The 22,492-nt window shown below is 28.4% G+C and overlaps 2 protein-coding genes across 3 annotated transcripts; both read left to right on the top strand.

Annotated features, from left to right (window-relative positions):
- Positions 1–213: 213 nt before the first annotated feature.
- Positions 214–8,961, top strand: LOC137808605 (long-chain-alcohol oxidase FAO4A-like). Its single transcript, XM_068609795.1, has 3 exons — positions 214–721; positions 799–1,068; positions 6,896–8,961. The coding sequence occupies exons 1-3, from the start codon at positions 374–376 to the stop codon at positions 8,735–8,737; spliced, it is 2,460 nt and encodes an 819-aa protein (XP_068465896.1). The 5' UTR covers positions 214–373; the 3' UTR covers positions 8,738–8,961.
- A 2,571-nt stretch (positions 8,962–11,532) lies between these two features.
- Positions 11,533–13,301, top strand: LOC137808606 (protein MODIFYING WALL LIGNIN-2-like). Of its 2 annotated transcripts, none has more exons than XM_068609797.1 (3): positions 11,533–12,146; positions 12,231–12,433; positions 12,749–13,301. In XM_068609797.1, the coding sequence occupies exons 1-3, from the start codon at positions 12,003–12,005 to the stop codon at positions 12,981–12,983; spliced, it is 582 nt and encodes a 193-aa protein (XP_068465898.1). In that variant the 5' UTR covers positions 11,533–12,002; the 3' UTR covers positions 12,984–13,301. The 2 variants fall into 2 exon arrangements, with proteins under 2 accessions (XP_068465898.1, XP_068465899.1); XM_068609798.1 differs by having other exon boundaries at positions 11,535–11,961.
- The last annotated feature ends 9,191 nt before the right edge of the window (positions 13,302–22,492 follow it).

The raw sequence follows: 22,492 nt of genomic DNA on the forward strand, positions 1-22,492 counted from the left end.
AATTGAAATAATTAATAATTAAGAGTTAGATACCAATTTATAAAGTATTTATTAATAAAAACTAATTTAGAAATAAATAATTTTTAGTCTCTAAAATAGTATATAATTTAGTTAATATTAAAATTATTAATGTTTTTTTTTTAAATTAATTTTTAATTAATAATTTTCTAATAGTGAAAATATTATAATAAAATAATAATTTATAAAGTTATAATTTGAGAATAAAAAAAAATAAAAGTGTGAAATTGTGATAATCATTTTATTTTATTTGGAATTTGGTGTGAGGTTGTATTTATTGCATGAAGTCATAGCCAGAGCAGAGGCCTTGCACAGTGTTTGTATATATAGCAGTTGGCATCAAGAAACAAAAAGGATGAACACAACAAATATGGAAAACAATGGGGAGAGCCATAGCAGAAGTGCTAGTTTCAGAATGGGGTTTGGGTTGAGTGTGAACGAGGCAAAAGTTCACACTGTGCTTCACCTTGGTACTCCCACTCTTCTACATGCTCATGGTGATGCCGATGTTGGTGATGAGGAGAGAGACAAACACCAAAAACCTCTCACAAACTCTCTCTCTCCTAGGCAGATGAAGTCCCTAGTTGCTCTCTGCGACACCATCATACCTTCCATCGACAACAACGTTGTTCGTTCCTCCGATGATGAATCTGTCGCCAACTTCTACAAGACATCAGCTTCCATGGCTGGAACACCTCAACATGTAGCCACCTTTAACATTTCAACATTCTGTCTTTCTCTTTTTCTTCTTTTGATGGTAATTTTGTGTTATTGTTGTAGCTTGGGAAATTGATAAGTGAGAAAGTGAAGCACCCAAGTACATGGCTGTTGCTGCTGACACTGTGGCTGCTGTCAACATGGTTTGGGACGTTGATACTGTGTGGGATGGCGAGTGTGTCATCAAGGTTTCCCTTCTTCCATAGCTACCCTGAAATGTCTCTGCTAAAACGCCAAAGGGTTATGCAGTCTTGGTCTCTGAGTTACCTTCGTCCCCTTAGGATGTTTTTCAGAACTATAAAGCTTCTCACTCTCCTTACCTTCTTCACTCAGGTAATTTATCTCCTCACTCTACCAACCCACAACATTTAATGCTTCTTCCTACCATCTTTCTATCTCTAAAATTCTTTCTTAGGATCTTGCCTTAGATTCTAAACTTCTAATTATACTTCTAATTTTTTGACTCACCTTATCACCTATCGTCCGTCTCTGTGTTTAGATTAGTCCGTCTCTATGTTTGGATTAGTGTTATGTCAATGTTTTATCTTTAAAAAACGTCTCGATAGATTTAGGGATAAGAAGTATATAAAGTGTTTTTGATCTCGACACACACCGGAACATTAAAATATTATTTTAGATATTAAAAAAAATATGAGTATTTAAATTATTATTGATAAATAATTTTTAATTTGATATCTAATTAATTAGCAAGATTTTAGTTACCAATTATTTAAATTATAAAGTTGGTAGCTAATTAAATATCAATTTAAAAATTATTTATTAATATTAATAATTTAGATATTAATGATTTTTTTAATCTATAAAATAGTATCTATTTAGTCAATATAATAATTAATTATTTTTAAAAAAAATGATTTTTAATATATATGAAAATGTGTTAAAACTTATTATTAATATATTATGTGAATAAGTAATTAATATTATTCTCTGAATATGTGTTTTGGTAGTATGATAATAATTGAATGATACATTAAGAATGGACTCACAACTATGTAATTTGAGTTTTATAAGAACTAAAATTACATAAATATACGTAACAAAGTGAATTTAAGTCCTAGTATTTCTTAAAATATGTTATTTTTCTCTCTTTCTTTGATGTGATTAGTTTATATAGTTTGTGAAAATCAATAAATTTTTTTACAAAAGTCTTTGAAGTGATGAATATACTACATACTTTTCTTAACTATAATGTTACCTTTAATAATCATTAATGTATCTTTAACTATCATTAATGTAGAAGTTTTTCTTTTTATCAGCAATAAAATAAATAAATAAATAGGGACCACTTTAGGAGTGATCCAACCCTTATACATAAATACCTGACAATAACTCTTATTAACTCCTATCATTAACGTAGGAATTAATTTATAAATTTGGAATAATAACATGAAAGATTATACATTCCATTATTGTTCGGAGTTTACATGTGCTCTTTCTGGTAAGGTAATAAATAATGTGAATTAAGAGAATAATTAATGTTTTGTCTAGAAATATATGATAGAAAAGGACAGGGGAAAGAAAAAGATGGAAGGTAAGTGAAGCAAGTGGGTGAATTATTGTGTCCTTTTCTTAAGTAAAAAACAAAACAAAAAAATCTCACATTCACAGTTGAACTCGAAAAGAGGAACTGAGGAAATTAATAAACTCACTGTTATAACATTCTCACCATTTTGTAACTTATAATGTTTATACCAATTTGTATTTTTCTCTAAATCTTTTTTATCTCCTTTTAATGTTTTATTTATAAAAAATAGGAATCACATCAGATACGTTTTCTACATGGTTCATTTGATTAAATCGAAACACTGTTCTAACTAAAAATACTGTTCTTTTGTTTTGGTAAAGATTTTTTTCTTTTTTTTCTAAGTCAACGTGGGAGATAAAGGTATGTAAGACAATTTCTGTATGCATACATAAATATACATTAATGCATGTCCATTATTGGAAGTCGCAATTAATAATAGTTAAGAAAAGAAAATTAGAAATAGATATATTCAAAGTAGATTTATTATATAAAAGACTAATTAAAAGTATTAAATGGTCTGGATATTTTGACGTGTTCACTTGCACACCCAAGAAAAAGAAATAATAAATAATGGAGGAACTTTAATGTCTTAAATGATTTTTTTTATAATATATATATATAATAATAATAATAATAATAAATAAATAAATAAATATATATATATATAATAAAATATTTTAGAGATACCTCAACTTTTATATAAAAAAAATAAATAATCTCAAATATGTAATAATCTCAAATATGTAATAATCTCTAACTTATATAAAAAGAATAAATAATTTTTAAATATGTAATAATCTCTACATTAAGCAAATCTGTTATTCCTAACCTTATTTCTAATCTTTATATTATTTGATGAACCTTATTTATATATATATATATATATATATATATATATTTATTCATGGTTCTAAACATCAATTAGATTAAGAAAAATACGTTAAATACATCTTAAATGATACTCGTGACCAAACTTTCACTTACTTATGGATCTATTTCTTAAAAATCTTCTTATTTTTTATTAATTCTTTGTTTCTATCTATTCACAAGAGTGTGAAATGTCTTCATGATACATGCACAACACAATAAAAACGTATGACAGCAACTACTTCTGTCACCCCACACTTTTGAGAAGATATTCAAATACAACAATAATTATAGGGAACATATTCTTATGATTCTTGGTATGCTAAATGAGAGAGAAAGGGTTTTACTAACACTGAAAACACAGAAATGCAGTAAAACTGTTTCTTGTATATATGATCATAGTTGCAGTCCAAGCCAATTTCTTCATAATGCAGTATAAGATCAAACATTACAATCTTCAAAGAATTGTCTCCATGCAAGAACTTTTAAAATTATCAGCATTTGAGGAAGTTGGTGTGCGAGTATTTGCACAAAAAATCTACTTTAATGTCCTAATGGTCGGTGAAAAACATTCGTATAGCTGATACGAACCAATAGTATGCATGGAAGTGAAGTGATGAGTGTAGGGTATACAGTGCATTTGATGAACATGTGCATATATCCAAGTGGTGACTTATACAGCTCGGACATTCACTACAACCGTACCTTAGGTAGGGAATAAGGGTCCTAGCAATAGTCCTTCATGAGTGCCTCCTTCAATTTTCAGGTACTGTGCTTTAAATTGAGATTGCAGATACTTTAATGATTCCTTGTTCAAATCAAATAAATCCTCACAGTGTTTAAACTACAAGTTGTGTTAGTATCATTCCTGAAGGTAAATACCAAGTGTCCCACAAAAAGAATAGTAAATTATGGCAGCTCAACAGAGAATAACATTACAAAAGATCATTCACCTCTCTTTCCCCATGAAAGCTACCAAATATAGCTGATAGAACAAACTCAAATCACTATTTCAGTACACTGTCCCACTCCCTAGACTCTCCACAACATTACTATTTTATTTTATTTTTTTTAGTTTTTGAGTTTCCTTCACCCTAGTGGAGAAGAAGCTGGCCAAGTGTTCAATCTTTAAGATACACATATGATTTCTTTTATTTATTTGCTATTGTAGTTGTGACACATTAGAATTTAGAGTTTAGAGTATTATTAAAAAATAATTAATAATTAAATAGTAATTAAATTTAAAGATAAAAATAATTAGTTATTATATGATTAAATTAGATATTAATTTAGAGATTAAGAAATTATACATTATATGATTAAATTAGATATTAATTTAGAGATTAAGAAATTATTGATATTTAATGTGATATTTATTATTAATAAAATATTATAAAATAGTTTTTAAATTGGTATTTAAATTAGCTAAATAAATTTAGCTACTAATATTTTAGATTTTAAATTAGTCTCCAAAAGATTAATAGAGAATAATTTAGAACATAAGTAGTTAGTACCTAAAATCTTGATAGCTAATAGTTAGATATCAATTTAGAAACTACTTTATAAATATTTATTAATAATAGAAACTATTTTAGATACTAATAATTTTTAATTTATAAAATAATCTCTAATTTTGTTAATATAGTAACTAATTATTTTGGTCATTAAAATTTATTTTTATTTAATGATTTTTTTTAGTGATATAAAAAAAATGATTTTTCTTTCCTTCCACCTTAACATATTTAAAAAAAAAATATTATTAGTTTACAAATGTAATTTAACTAATGTAATGTTAAAATTATTTTATTTGAAAAAAATAATTTCTTTTCAATATGATGTAAGGTTGTCAAAACTACATTATATTCCAGAATTTTAAATATTAAAAATAAAACATAATTCTTAAAAAATATTTCTCACAAATTGTCCTCAACTTAACTTTGATTGGGATCAGTACTAGCTGGTATTGGAGACTAATAATTTTATTTTTCTTATGTACTCAGGTGGAAATAAGAGAGTGAAAATATGAAGAGTAAATATAATATTGGTGGATTGGTAAAATAAAAAGAAAGTGGGAATAGAATGGGGTACACTAATACTTTTCATTTTATACAATTTTTTTTATTATATATTTTTTTCTTTTTCCAATCACCCAAAATTTTATATTATTTGTGGGTATTATTGACTCCTCGAGGCTTGGGTTTGTTTGATCGTAATTGTGTGCATGACATTTCCAAAGACTGTAGGACTTTTCTTCTTTTACCTAAATATTTTCTTCATGTAATTTTTTATATTTTTGAAAAGTCTAATTTATTCTTTTCAAATTATAAAATTTAGAGAATATTTTTTTAAAATTTAAAAATACCTTTCAAACTCTATAACTCATTATCTAAATTGTATTTCAAATTATAAAATTCAAAATGTATTTTCTAAATTCGAAAGTACCTTTTAACTCTACAATTAATAATACATTTTTGTATTTTGAATTTTATAATTTGGAATGTAAAATTTTGTATGGATTGTGAAACAAATTTCACATTCGAAGTGTAAAATTTAGAATGTCAATTTTTATATTTTTGAAAATGTGGGGTGATATAAGAAACTGCGGAGGTGCAGGAAGAATCTGCGCGGACCCAAACAACTCACCTCTTCACAGTGGTATTGGGCTGGAGTAGGTAGCACTTCTATCATCAACTACTCTGTAGGCCTTAGGGTACCAAAAAGAGGACTCTTTCTTCCTACACCTCCATACCTTCTTGTGCCACCCCCTACTAAATATGAAAATACCATTTTATTCTTTTTTTTCACCCCCTTGAATTTGAGATAATAAGCCTATGGATTATGTAATCTGGATAATCCAGAAGACTTCCGGATGTGGATTATGTCAATTTTATATTTTGAAAAGACTTCCAAATTATGTAATCCAGAAGCTAATATAACACATATGAAAAAAAGGCTTCCGGATTACATAATCCAGAAGCTAATCTTATGTATAGAAAAGACTTTCGGATTATGTAATTCGGAAGCTAATCACAAAAGATTTCCGGATTGTATAATCTGGAAGCTAATTCTGAATCTAGAAAAAGACTTCTGGATTATGTAATCCGAAATATTGAAAAAGGTATTTTTGGAATAAGAAAAATTTATGAGGGTGGCACAAGAAGGTATGGAGGTGCCAGGAAGAAGCAGCCCAAAAAGAGTTCTGTTAGACTGCGGAAATTAGTTGGCCCAATTTTAATGATATTGTGTAGGCTTTTGATAAAATTTGGGCCAAGCTTGTCTCGACTGTTTAGCCCAAGAATGATGCACTGATATCTCTAGATAAATTTTTCTATAAATACTTTTAGAATAAAAGTAAATAAATTTTTTTTTTCATAAATTAAAACTATTTTATGAACATCTTAACTAAATTATCATAGAGAAATTAATATCAGAGAATTTTAACAAATCAACTTATAATAAAAGTTTTTATTTTTCTCTTTTATTTTATCTTGTGTTTTTTTTGGAATATTTTATTTAAATATAATATAATTACAGTATGTGTTAACTATCATATTTTTTTTATTCCACGTCGTTAGAAAATTCATTTTATAGTATATAAATACATAAGTGTGCGTAAATCTTATACTGATTTTATAAAATTGAGTTAAATTTAAAATTCATTTCCTAATATTTGTTAATTGTTAATATTTTTTTGTGTGGAATTAAAAAGCATGTTGTGATGGTTATATAAAGTTAATCCACTTTCAGGTAGATGAAGCAGAAGAAAACCCATCATGGAAGGCAATTGGCTATTGTGGACCTGATCCAGAGTTCAAAGCACAGTTGAAGAACAATTTCTTACATAGAACATCCAAGGAAGAACAACACCAAAAAAAAGATGATGATGATGATGAAGAAGAAGAATTCAGAGGCCCTCTTCACAAAGGCCTTGTCCATTTAAACTATCCACGAGACATGATTAAAAATTCTCTAAGACGATTTGGATTCTCTGTCTCTACCATATCTAAAAAGCATGAAGCTTCCAACCTGTCATCACCTTCTTTAGTTATCCAATGTGATGCAGTGGTTGTTGGTTCTGGCTCTGGTGGTGGGGTAGCTGCTGGGGTTCTAGCAAATGCTGGTTATAAAGTGTTGGTCTTGGAAAAAGGAAGCTACTGTGCTAGGAACAATCTTTCCCTTCTTGAAGGACCAAGCATGGATCAAATGTACCTCTCCAATGGTTTGGTTGCAACAAAGGATATGTCTGTCCTAATACTAGCAGGATCCACAGTTGGTGGTGGCTCTGCAGTGAACTGGTCAGCCAGCATTAAAACTCCTCAACATGTATGCAAGGAGTGGTGTGATCTTCATGAGCTCGAACTGTTTGAAAGTAAGTTGTACAGAGAAGCCATGGATGCTGTGTGTGGCAAAATGGGAGTCCAATCTGAGGTTGAAGAGGAAGGGTTCAACAATGAAGTCCTGAGAAGAGGGTGTCTAGAAATGGGATATCATGTGTGCAACATTCCAAGGAATGCTTCATCGGATCACTACTGTGGTTGGTGCTGCATGGGGTGTAAGGATGGAAACAAGAAGAGTACATCAGAAACATGGCTTGTGGACTTGGTGAAATCAGGTAATGGAGCAATCATTCCAAGTTGTGAGGCCATACAAGTCTTGCACAAGAAAAAGAAAGGAAGTGAGAAAAAAACAGCTCGCGGAGTGGCTTTTGCGATTGAATACAAGGGAAAGAAGGACATTTGTGTGGTGGAGTCCAAGGTCACAATTGTAGCATGTGGAGCACTCAGCACTCCAGCATTGCTTAAGAAAAGTGGATTGAAGAATGAGAACATAGGAAAGAACTTGCACCTTCATCCTGTGGCAATGGCTTGGGGCTACTTCCCTGATTCATCTTCACCTAAGATGTGGCCAGAGAAACATAAGAAGAGCTATGAAGGAGGGATTATGACAGCAATGTCCACAGTTGTTGCACAGTTTGACAAAACAGGATATGGTGCAGTGATCCAAACACCTTCATTGCATCCTGGTATGTTCTCAATTCTAATGCCTTGGACTTCTGGCAAAGATATGAAAGATCGAATGCACAAGTTTTCTAGAACAGCTCATGTATTTGCACTGGCAAGGGACCAAGGATCAGGAACAGTGAATTCACCATCTCTTATAAGTTATGAGTTGAAAGATGTGGACAAAGAGAATTTAGAGACAGGAATTGAGAAGGTGCTGAGAATTCTTGCAGCAGCAGGAGCTGAAGAAATTGGTACACACAATAACAAGGGAAGGAGCATAAATGTTAAGCAGGTGAGCTACCATGAGTTCGAGAAATTTGTAAAAGAAGAAAGTTCAATGTCTTTAACAGACCTTACAACACCATTGTGTTCAGCACATCAGATGGGAAGTTGTAAGATGGGCACTAATCCAAGTGACTCAGTTGTGAACCAAATGGGAGAGACATGGGAAGTGGAGGGCCTTTATTTGGCAGACACAAGTGTCTTTCCCACAGCTTTGGGTGTGAATCCAATGGTCACTGTTCAGGCTATTGCTTACTGCACAGCACAGTATGTTGCTGAAGTTCTTAGAAGGAAGACAAAGTGAAGAGAAGAGAAAAGAGAAACAGAAAACTCTTGCTGGTGATGTTCAAAATTCAATAAAAAAGAGTAGCATGCTAGAAGCAGTGGATATACTTTTACTTATGTGTTATCATGTATATAAGCTTCTACATGCACTTAGATGTAAAATGAATTGAATTTCTCTCATAAATTAAGATCTGCTTATGCAATTAGCTTTTATATAAGTTATTTTATTTATCTTTTTCAAAAGCTACAGTGCATAAGTTGATTTTAATTTTGAGAAAAAACTCAGTTTATTTTGATTCTTCTAACATGTGTTCATCTAAACTGGCTCATAAATGTAACCAGCAATGTTTGTTCTATAGAAAATCCCAATGTTTATTTCTGCTTAATGAAAACAAGAACAAAATGTATGAGAATTCATCAATGTACTAAACGGAATCATTCTCTTAATTGAAAAAATAATCAAAGTTTTAAATTTTAGCTATTTTTAATCTTAAACACAAATGGAAAAAAATTACAGTATGTGGAGATGGTGAAGATGATGAGCCAAAACGAATCAAGTGATAAATTGAGGAAGAGAGACATTTTTTAATATGTGATCATTAAGGGGAGAGACAAAATATTAATCAAATAAAAAGAAACTAATTACATGGATGAGAGAAGAATGTAACTAACTTATGTGAAGCAAAGGTGGGGTAAAGGACTCCAAAGAAGTGTGGAGACATAAGAAAAATAGTTATTACATATCTAAACTTATTAAGGATATAATAGTTTAATACAAAGTAAAGGAAATGAGATATCTACATTTAAGAAAAAAAAAATAAACATATTAAATATTAATTAAATACTTCTAAAGGAAAATAGAAGAAAAATGATAGAAATTTTTATGTATGGTATAATAGGAGATATGTTAAAACAACTATTAATAATTTAATAACTAATTGTACACGCCAGACCTCGAACCTCAGCTCATGAAGGCGGGGAAGAGAACCTCTAGAGGTCATGGCGCGCCACCTACTGCTGACCTGTCTGCCTTCTTCCATCGGGCCCTTCAAAAGTCAACGACGGCTGAGTCAACCAACGAGAACACTAATTAATAATTTAATAATAAAGTAACATTATAAAATTTTATCTCAACCGGTTCGAAAAGGGGAGGAGCACAAAAAAAACAAAAACAGACCAAGAGTATAAAACAGAAAGATTTTTAACATAGAAAACATCTCAATATACAAGGGTAAAAACAAGATTAAAGAGACATATTAAGGATGCAAAGATAGTTTTCAAATATATTTTTAAAGAATGCATACAATCATCCAAAGCATACTAACCAAGAATATAGTATACAAATACAAAAGGAGAAAAATTTCAAAATAAAATTATTATTGTAACATTTCTAATAGTCGTTCTTCACTTAAATTAAAAGAAGTTTTAATTCCAATGAAAGACATCCTAACACAATATTAAATCGTCTAACATCAAAGAGATAAAAATATAATTGTAGTTAGATGACTCTAAATCATTTTCCAACGAATTCAATAGTGAATCTAATCAATCAGGGTTCAGAACATATTTACAAACAATAAAAATTAGCAATAACGGTAAGTAAAGAGGAGTTTATAATTGTTTAGTAGGAAAATATAGTAGACGTTGTAAGATAAATAAGAAACAAATGACTTTCAAGTTATTACACCAATGAATTATTCACAAGTTATCTAAATATTATCATAAATCAATGCTCACTCAGGATTACACTAAATTAATCATGTGTTAATCAAATTCGACCGACAAAGCATATGTCTACTTATGATTCAATACTTCACTTGTATTCATGGGTCTACTTATGATATGTTTTTCTTTTACCTATTAGATCATTTATCTAAGAGATTGATTATAACAATGTGAACAATTAAGAAATCCAAATTAGAGAAACTAATTGAACCCTTGAAATGTGTTTAGAACAACTTTTTAAACCAGATTTCAAAAATATTAGAGGATTAAAACAAACTGCTATAGATAATTGAAAAATGAAACTTTTATTGATCGAAACCCCAAAATTCAATAGGAAATTACAAGGGAATCAACCTAGAAGGTTTGGCCTTCCATAAGGAAGACGAAAGTAAAAGAAAAATAAATCTAGGTCCAAGAATGTTATTCGGCTATAAAAACTTGATGTCCATTCCTCTAAACTCTCTTTAATAATATATTTTTCTTCTTTGCACAATTTGAGAGAATCTCCTCACATAAGATTGAATTCGTTTTAGTCATTACTTCCTCAAAGTGTAATAGAATCACTGAATCAATATCTTCCTTTCTCAGAATTCAATAAATTCATATTAATTACAAAATGTCATCAATTACTATATATCTTTATTCTTATAAATTAAAAAAATAAAATAATCATTTGTGTACATACAGTACAAAAAAATCATTAAATAAAATTAACTTAAAAAATAATAATTAATCATTATATTAACTAAATTAGATATTATATCAAAGATTTAAAAAAATATTGTATCTAAATTAACTACAAAATCTTAATTCGTAAAATTTTAACTATCAAGATTTTAGTTATCAATTACTTTAGATTCTAAAATTGTCAGTTAATTAAATATAATTTAAAACTAGTTTATAAATTTAGAATCTAATTTAGATATTAATAATTTTTTAATTTATAAAATAATCTATAAATTTAATTATTATAATAATTAATTTTATTTTTTTTAGAAATTATTTTTATTTAATGATTTTGATATAATCGATAACTCATTAAAGTCCACCCCTTAATGCATGTTTTTAGTAGTCTTGGTGGTCGAATTCAGATCCCACCCATTGAGTCTACCCCTGTCAACGCACCGAAAAGGAAAGAGAGTGGAAGAAGAGCAAAACCAATGGAAATGCAATTCCTCTGTCATGTTCATGGTTATCCAAAGTTGACCATTCTAACACAACTACACCAACTATGAACCATTCACATTTTAATTCTCCTTATTATCCACAATTCAAACGACAAAGTTTGATTCCTTAATCACTACCCAACTTTCTTGTCTCTTTGATTCATATGCATACATACTATGAATATATGTGTGTACCATAATAGTTTGTGCAAACAAGAATTCTCCAAAACCACTCCACATTCAACAAGCACTGATGTCTCCTTCAAACCAATGGTAGACTTGTTAAGAACTCTCAAACATCACTATGCAAGGAACTCAAGAAAAACATCTCATCTTTCTGTTCCTTGAGAAGGTTCCAAAACTTATTCATTAATTACTGTCTATTCTCTTCTCATGTCTATTCATATGAACAACCACCCTACCATGGAAAACCCTTCTAGGTTCAAATTCACACAGCTCTTTTTCATCATCATTTCCCTCTCCCTTGGCTTATTTTCCTTTATCTTTTGTGTTGCAGCTGAGATAAAGAGGAACAAGGTGGAAATGCTTACTACTCTATTGATTGCTCCAATTTTTAGTCCTGCAAGTTAAGACTTTTGAAAAGGGTAGTTTGTTTTGCAGGAGGAGGATCTCAGGTGGACTGGGAAGCTATGTTATTTGCCAACAAGCAAGGCCTTTGGACTGGGAATTGCAGCTTTGGTCAGTTTCTTTCTTGCCCAGATTATTGGGAATTCTATATTGTTGAAGAATTGTTCTTGCAGAAGAAAAAGTAAATCCGGGTACAAGATCCCTGCTTTTGCAAAGGTTCTGGTTTTGATATCTTGGTAGGTTATCAATCTTTTGCACATATTTTGTTAAACTGTTACTTCACAATCACCAATTAGAGATTGAGAATATGAAACTAATGAGTTTTCCTAGTATATAAGTGATGGTAAAGCTTACTTAATAAATCTTGAATTAGGTTTAAAGTTCCCTTCTTATTTTACCTACACATAGTCAAAATAATACACAATTGGTTTGTGATTTATCCTTGTTGGAGAACAGAAAAGAGTTGTGGTATTGAAAAAAAGTTAGCATTGAGATTATGGTTTCTTGGGTTTGAAGTTGAAATTGTGAGGGCAAATGGTGATATTTGGCAGGTTGAGCTGTGGATTTGCCACTATTTTATTGATTACAGCCACAAGCATGAACAGAAAGCAGCCATATAGGGTGGGATGGTTGGATGGTGAGTGCTATGTAGTGAAAGAGGGGACTTATGCAGGCTCAGCCATATTGGTCCTAGTCACAGTGTGTTCTGTGAATGGTTCAGCTTTCTCAACATTGAAATCTAGCCAACCAAATCAGACTACAAAAGTGCATAAACCAATGGGGTGAAGTTGTCTTTGGAAATCATAGAAAAGAAGAAAGAAGCACATTTTTTGAGTGACACAGGAACCAAGTTGCAGAAGCAGAATTAAAAGGTCAAAAATGGAATCCAATTCTTTGATCTATTATTAATTAATAGTTGTTAATTATGTAAAAGAAGGTCCAGTGAGTGGCTTATCCAATACAAAGGAATAAAAATATTTAGACAGCAAACAGAGACACCTCATTTGTCCACATTTTCTCCAAGGTGATCACTCCCCTGAATAGGAACACCTTGGATCCCACCTCCACATTCTATTTATATCACTTTTCAGATTTCTTTAATAATTTTTCTTCTTTAGTTTACACTTAATATAAACTAACAACAAAATTTAATTTAATTTTAATTACTTCATAAACATCGATATTTTTCCTTATATTAAGTTTTTATTTTTTGTTTAACTATTGAATCTTTCTAATATTTTTTGTTTTTGTTTAATTACTTTACTGTTTGAATATTGTCTTCAATAAAATGAGTAATTATTACTCAGTGATATTGTATAGTTTTCCCATCAACTCAAGGAATCATAATTTGACGCACAAAAATAGAGATGATTGAAAGCTGGCGTATTTTAAAAACTACATTCAATTGGCTACAATGAGATCACGCTTAGGAAATATTTTCCAGAATAAAAAAAAATAAAAAAGACATCCCACTAGACGAATTCGGGCCTCTTGTTGGGCTGATTTCTGAATTGAATTGTTGGATTTTGTTTGTTGCACCCAATCATTTTAACTTTCACCTCCAACAACAAAACCCCATAAACTAAAACTATTTATAGAAAGATATTTTTGAAATTAAAATAATTATTGGGTGCAGTAAAAAAGTATGGAGATACAGGAAGAAAATACCTTTAAATCATATTTGTTTTGGGCCTTTTAAGTGGCTTCATGTAGTTTTTGTGTCTTAAAAAGGCTATAGGGTAATTGGGTTGGGTCCAAAATGTGCATTTATATCATAAGTTTGGGTCACGAGTTCAATGGGTTAGAAATGTTTTGTGGCAATTTCTCCCTCCACCATATCAATTTCAGCATGCACCCAATCAGCTCTAGAAAATGACAAAAATATCCCTCCTAAATGACGAAAATAACCTTACACAAAAATGGGAAAAATTATTTTTAAAACTTTTATCTGAAATATTTTGGATTTCAATTTTCGGAACATATTTTTGAATTCTGAAATTTTTTATCCAGAATGTATTTTTAGTTGTGTTCAGAATTTTTTTTCCAGCATGTATTTTGTTATTTCTCAAATATAATTATTATTTTGGATTTTTTTAATTTGGAATAAGGGTAGTTTTGGAAATTTAAAAAATTGATATGGTGGAGGTTAATATATGGTGCAGGAGGGTAGTTTTGGAAATTTCAAAAATTGATATGGTGCAGGAAGAATTTGCCATGTTTTGTTCGTGATTACTATTTGCATTACTCAAAATTGGTGACTACACTTCCTGCAGATTCTATTTGCCACGTCGTGCTTGCTATTAATAATTCCAAAAGATAGATTTTGTATTTTATGTTAATAAGGCCCGAATCAAGTTTTCTCACCTTTCAACCCATCTAAAAAGCATGAATGCATTAGAAAAACACAATTTTATATAAGCCAGTTTATATAATTAATATGAATATTTTTTTAAAACTTCTCTCTCTTTTTACTTATTTAAAGTCACTTATCACCACTATTATCTTTATTGTCTTACTATTTATTATTAGTTTAGTACGTAATTTAAAGATTGAATAAAACTAATGTTTTTATTAATTTTATGTTTCTATATTTTATTTTTATTTATTTATTTTATATACTATTCATGCATATAGATTCTTGGGTGTCATCTTTCAAAAATGCGAACTAGGAAAAACTTAGATAGTGAATGATACAAAAAAAAACATGTATAACGTATAAAAATATCATAGGAAATGAATCGAGTTTTCATTGAAATGAATATTAAAGATTAAAAATGATGATTTAAAATTTTAACAGGGTGAAAATTTAAGACAAATAATTTATCGTGAATAAAATAAAAATTCACTTATTTTATAAGGATTAAAAAATAAAAATAAAAAATTTATGGGATTGAGTAACAAAGAACAATCTTTGTTGGAGATCCCACATCGACTAGAGATAAGGACATTTCATAATATATAAGTGGGTGCAAACCTCAACCTCATGAGTTGGTTTTATGGGGTTGAGTTAGGCTTAAAGTCCACTTCGTAATACCATATTACCGTATTACTTAAAGTGAAAGGAAGTTTTCTCTGTTGCTTAAGGTAACAGTATTAACAGTAATAAAAGAGTATTGTTTCTCAAACTGATCAGAAAAACGTACTAAACCAGAATATGTGGCATAAACAGTTTGGCCATTTGGAAGACTAATTAAGACATTACTTGTTGAAGAATGCTCAGTATTGGGGATTTCATCCGTAGAGATGTTTTTTAGGAAAAAACTCAGAAAAAGTGTTGTGATGTAAGTTGATGAATCCCCTTTACATCCTGTTCTTTAGGAAAAAACTCAGAAAAAGTGTCAGTAGTAATCATATTATTGGCTTGGGATGTCCAATTGGTGAATTTGTAGCCAGGAGGGAACCCATGCTTTTTATAACAGGTGTCAACAGTGTGGCCAAGAGGATTACTAAAAGTGCAGACTTTTCTAGTAAAAGAAAACTTTGAGGTTTTAACATTACCAGGAAAACCCACTTTGTGAAAACAAACAACCTCAATATGACCATATTTACCACAAAAATTGCATGTAATAGTGTGACTACTATTAAGACTAGGGTTTTCATTAAACATTGCCTAAAAGATTTTTAAAACCAATCAAGATTTTGAAAGAGAACAGAAAAAAAAAGAATAACCAAGAACAACAAAGAATTCTTTTTCATTCGAAGAGCTCTGATACCATATTATGAAGTGGACTTTAAGCCTAACTCAACCCTATAAAACCGGCTCATGAGGTTGAGGTTTGCATCCACTTATATATTATGAAATGTCCTTATCTCTAGTCGATGTGGATCTCCAACAATCTTTTTAAAGAACATAATCAAAATCCATTAATTTTACATAAATTAAAATCTTATTTAGGTTTGTTTTTTTTATCTAGTATGTATATTTTCATAAAGAGTACGTAATTAATTATTTTTCAAAAATTCCTTTAATAATTTTTTTCATTGAATTTTTATTTCCTATTATATTATGGATGAATGATTGAGTAGTTCAAATGATACGTGTTTGGTCAGCTTTACTTAAGATATTTTACATTAATTTATTACATAAAAAAATAACCATTAGTGGGGAGTATGCAAATAAAAAAGTATCGTTGTGGCCGTAAAGGAAAAAATCTATTATTCAACTAAGTAATTTATTTATTTTCCTTCTATTTCAGTTTCAATTATTTGATATAATCTTTGTTTATTACATTTCAAATTTAATTTTTATATCTATTAAAAAAATGTACCATAGAAAAAAATAAATACTATACCTAAGCCATCAAGATAATAGAATTTACAAATAAATAAAAAACGTTAAATTTAAATATGTACGAGGAGAGAATGTTATTTTTTTTATCAATAAAGAATAAATAAAATGAAATAAAACATTTGAGGGTTTCCAATTCTTTAAAAAAACTCAGACCAAACTTCTCAACATCCAACCAAATGGGGATCCAACATACTCTACAAAATATCAACCAAAGTGATATAGATATGACAAGACTCATATAGGCATGACCACATCATAATACAATTACATTATCACTACAAAAGAGACACATTCTCATAAAATAAGACAATAAATATCACCGTACACCCTTCTTCAACAACGGAATAGGATCTTTGCCAGTAAGCATAAATAAATCAAACATGTCATAAATATCAAACCAAACCTACAAGAAAACTCTGGAAGTCAAAAACCTTAAACATAAATCACCTAACATCAATTTCTCAAATACCTTATAAAGTATAAAGATTCCAAACACCAATTCGAATAAGAGAAATCAATCAATCTTTCTTTTACTATAACCCAACACCATTATTTTATTTATTATCGTAAAAAATTCAACTAGATCAACTTACCCTTTATTAAAAACAACCTTATTCGCATGATTAGAAAATAAAATATATGTAATTAGTTGTAATCAAACCCTATATTTTATATATTCAATGTAAATAACTTTAGATAATGATTTAATGATTTGACATTTGAGATTTAAGTGAACACCTAAAGTCAAAAGCTACCACATTGTGCAGTTTCAACCTTATACACGCACACATTTGATTTTAGTTCTTTTTTTTTCATTCAAAAAGTTGGAAACTTCAATTCATTGACGTACAAAAAGAAATTTTTGGATTCATTTTGTTTCCAAATAAAACTAAAGTTAAATCTTTGAAACAGTCCATATTCGCTAACATATATGCATGCACACAAAATATCGTTCAAAGATGGTAAGTGAAATATTGATTATTATGGCCACAAACTATCCTCCATGTTTTTGCTACATGCCATTGGTTTCCACAAATCTAACTCACATGAACTCTTTTTTTAACTATATTCATATAATTTAGCATATTTTAATGTATATATAGATATAATTCAAAAATTAGTAAAAAATAACTTAAGAATCTTCTTCTACGTATGAATAAGTTGAATTAGTATATGTTAACCTAAAAAAAAATCATACAAGCACAGGTGTCGTGGATGACATACAACTTTTTTTTTTCAACATCTTACAATTAATTCAACTATATTAAAGAACATAATTGAGACACTTGTGCTTCTGTTATTAGAGATGCAGAACTTTAAAGTCATCATTTTAGGATTTGTTTTAGAAAAGTAGTGTACAATATTCTTATTCGTTTACCAAAATCGATATTTTATAAATTATTAAATTCAACAAGTACTTAAAAATACGATTTTATTATAACTACGTTGTGTTTATAAATATAATTTCTGTTTTTGTTTATAAAGAAGCCCTACTTTTAAGTATAATTAATTGTTCTAAAATTAGTTTTTAAGAAAACAGTGTGTTTCAAAATGTTTTTTTTTAATTTAAAAAAAAATGTTTTTCAAATACAATTCTATTTTTTAAAAATTGAATTTCCAAACATTTGAATTTATTCTTATAATTCATAATCTTAAAATTTAAAATTTATTCTTACATTTTTTTCATGCATTGCTTCAAAGTTGAAAGCTGAGGTGGATTGCATAGGGGCTCAATCTAAAAGTAGATACTTCAATGTTGTGTGTTGTGTGCATGTGGTGCATTTTTCACTAAGGATGAGCCAAGTGGCAGAGAGTGTGATAAGGTGAACACATGGTGATTTGATTTGAATGGAACTTTTCCTCATTTTGGGATATCAACCACTATTTTATTTTAATAAAGAAAAGCACATGTTTAAAAATATCTCTTGATTACAAAAAATCACAAAAGCACGAAATCTTAAAATATAGGGTAATAATTGATAATTCACAATTTTTTAAATAACCACTTCATAACTCCTAATACTATTACTTTAATATTTTTCTATATTATTTAATTTTAAATAAAATTATATAAAACTTTAAGAATTGTCAAATTACTATTTTTCTAAAAAATTAATAGTAGCACTTGTTTTTATAAGTTAAAAGAAAAAGGTTAAAAACACGATTTTCTTAGAATTAAATATGTTTTCTTTTTTTTATAAACACAAAATTAATTTTTGTTTGATTCAAAATTTTATATTGTTGAGGTGTTTGTAGTATAAAAATGATTACAATAAATTCTTCTATATATAAAATTGGTTCAAATTAAGATTTTACTTCATCAACCTATTAGATGTAATTACAATGGGTATTAGTTTACAATCAAAAACCAATTTTGAAAAAAATATTATCACTCTTTGAAAAAAAAATTAACAATCATTTTATACATAAATAACTAATTCCAAACATTTTCATACTACAAATATTTGGATGGTTTTAAACCAGAAATAAAAATTAATATATATATTATAATGAAAGGATGAAAAATATATTTTTTATGTTGAGTTATTTTGGTAAATATAAAAGTGAATTGCAGCGTTTGCATTGAAAAAAAAGCATGTTTTGGCTAAGATTTGAGGAAGTCCTAAACAAAAGTGTTTTTCTATATTTGTATTGAAAAGGATGTGAAATTGGAATTCAAGGTTTTTAATGAAGCCATTATAATGTGGGCATGTGTAGTTTTGGTTATGGAAAAGAGAGTAAATAAGACACTTCGTTTTCGTTTTGATTTGCAAGATATATGCATCCCCCTTTCACCAAACTCATGTCTCACTAGTTACCCTTTTGAAAGTGACCCAATTCAAAATTCTTGTTTATTTCATATTAGTGGATAATGACAAATTCTAGATTCAATCACAACATCTGGTGCTGGGTTATGTGAAAATGATGGTGCAAACTTTTGGATAAAAACTCTCTAATTTTATATCAAAGTCATGGAACAATTTATGTCATACTATCACCACATTTTAATATTATTCTTTCAACAATTATTTGTGTTCCATCTTCTTTAGGGAATTTTCCTCACTAAAACACATTCTCACTTTTTAGGGCAGAGAGTTCGTATATCCATATCCACTGTGTTGAATTAACCAGCTTATAATATTAATTTAACCATTTAAATTTATTGAATCTTTTTTAGTTTAATTGAATCCAACCCAATTCAATTTAGTAAACATTAGTTTGGATATTGAGTTTATGTCAAATTTTTTTTTTTTATAAACTCAAAGAGATAAAAAATAATTAATTATTATATTAATTAAATTAAATATTATTTGATTTTTTTAAAAATATTAATATATATTATTAAATGCGTTATATAGATAAGTATGAAACCATTTAATATTTTCTCATTGGGTAAGATGAAAATTACTTATATCTTATTAATACTTTAAAAATATAATTAACAGAAATAAATATAAATATAAATAAAAATGAGAATTTATACATACATATATAATTATTAAAGTAATACAGAAAGGAAATTTTATAATAATTTTATGTTAAAATTATTTAATAGTGTATGTAAAATAAAATAAGGTGACAAGCTTGTAATATTTTACAAAATTTCATGTCATTTATGATAGAGACATCAAAGAGATATAAGCTTTATAAAATATTTGAAGAAACAAAAAAAAAAGCATAATAATTTTTGTAAGAGGGTAATGTGAAATATTTGACAAGGTTATAGAAGCTTGTAAAATATTGGAGAAAGAAAGAATGAAGTGAATAGATGCATGAACTCAAATAATCACATAATATTAATGAGAAGGTCATAAATTCCTCTTCATATCACGATCATTGATTTTAGACCAAAACAAGTTTATTGAATTTGCATTGGTTTGTTTTTCTCCTTAGCATTTTTTTTGGATGGTTCTTCTAATTGTAGTGTTGTAATCTAGGAGGATAGATGTTAATCCTCTAAATTTAAAAAATAAAAACAATCTAACTTTGAATACGACTTAATGTGTAGGATACCTAATCAAAATCTGAATATTCAACCAAACCTATATCTACTTACTCTCTTTGATTTCTATAGTTATAATTTGGTATCTGTGAACACTTTTTTGTCATCATGCTCACCTAAACTACTGGAAAAGTTATTGTTTAAACTTTACGTCAATATTTTATGTAATTGACAATTTATTGTTAGAGAGAGTTAAACTCAAGTTTCATAAATAAAAATATAGTCTAAAATCATTACATTAAATAAATATTTTTTTCTAATGATTATTATTATTGATTATGGTCATAACTATTATTATTATATTATTATTATTATGTTATTATTGTTATTCTTCATACAATAATATTATCATTATAAATATTTTGTTAATAATAATATTATAATAATAATTAATATTAATAAAAATAATATATAAAAAAATTATAATAATTTGTATATAATGATTATGTGTATTACTTACGAAATAATTCTTAAATGCATTATATACAATTATAATTATTAGATGCATATTATCTACTATCATAATTCATATGTAATGACAAGTAACATTACATACGAATCCAAAATCCATGAATAATATCTGTATGAAATAATGAATTTCGCAACGAATAAAGATTTGTGAATAATATTTATATATAATGTTAAATTTAATTATGGATTTGTATCTGTATGGAATGATCCGTAAATAAATATGAAATTGTTTGTAATTATTAAGTGATATTTGTTTTAGTATTAATATCATTTTTATTAAACATATAAAATACTTTAGTGTTACTTACTAAAAATATATATATATATATAAATGATAGGAGATATGAACTTATTTTATTAAAATTATATATATATATATATATTTAAATTAGAGGAGAAGTGAGTTTTCTTTAGAGTTAAGTGCAATTTTTACTTGTATTAGTAGATAGATTCAAAAGAGTTGAAAACTATTGAACCAATTACGGATTGAGATTATTTTTGTGAAACAATTATAATTTATTTCATTAATCACGTATCATTAAGTTCAAATTTATTATTTGTATTAATGTGAAATATAATTTTTTTATCAGCAAGGAAGATATAAGAAAAGTGATCAAGTTTAGAGGTGGTTCAACCTTCTTACAAAGCAAAAGAGACATACATTTCAAGAAAATCTCAACTGCCTACCTTGCCACAACTAGCTAAAAAACCACTTAAAATTTAAAGACCAACTTTGTCATCCTATTAACAACTATTAATTGAGTACATACCTACCACGAGTTAAGAAACTCGTTAAAGATACATTTGACGAAATCCAAGACCAAATCTTAACATGTACTAAAGAACAAACTTTATAATAGTCTATCACTCTTCCGTTAAATAAATAATTATTCCTATATGACTCCAACATATAACCTGTAATCCTTCCTCTTCCACCTTTGTTCCTGAAATTTGTTGTATTTGGGTTTTGTTTTATGATTGGGAGATTTATGTTCCTTGCGGTGCCGTGGTTTGTTGATACACAAACTAGTGATTCTAGACTTTCAAATTGAACTGCATGAACAAAATAGGTGATGAGGTGTTCCTACGTACGTGTTCATCATCCATAACTAATGGAACTATGAGCACAATAAAGGAAACTTCACCTTCTAATCTAACTCACAATTCCAACAAATTTCCGACTACGATTAACCTCGTCATTTTTAAAAGCGATTCCACGTTATACCAGAAAAAACAACCTAAATCCAAACATAGCCTACAACATCTACGTGTTCAACAACTACAAGGAGTGGAAGACGTGAGAAAGAGGGTGAACGTTATTAAGTTGTGTTTTTTGTGGTTTAGGTTTCAATACCCTTTCTACTTAAATTTCAATATAATAAAAATCTTCATTTACCAGTAAAAAAATATTACACATGATTCATTATATATGTTCATGTAGAAGAAACATACGTTATTACGTTGAATGAAACGTAGCACAACATGAAAAAACATATATGTTTGAATAGAAGGAAACCAAATGTTGATTGT

The sequence above is a fragment of the Phaseolus vulgaris genome, chromosome 3 (genome assembly GCF_000499845.2).
Source record: "Phaseolus vulgaris cultivar G19833 chromosome 3, P. vulgaris v2.0, whole genome shotgun sequence".
NCBI classification, from domain to species: Eukaryota; Viridiplantae; Streptophyta; class Magnoliopsida; order Fabales; family Fabaceae; genus Phaseolus; species Phaseolus vulgaris.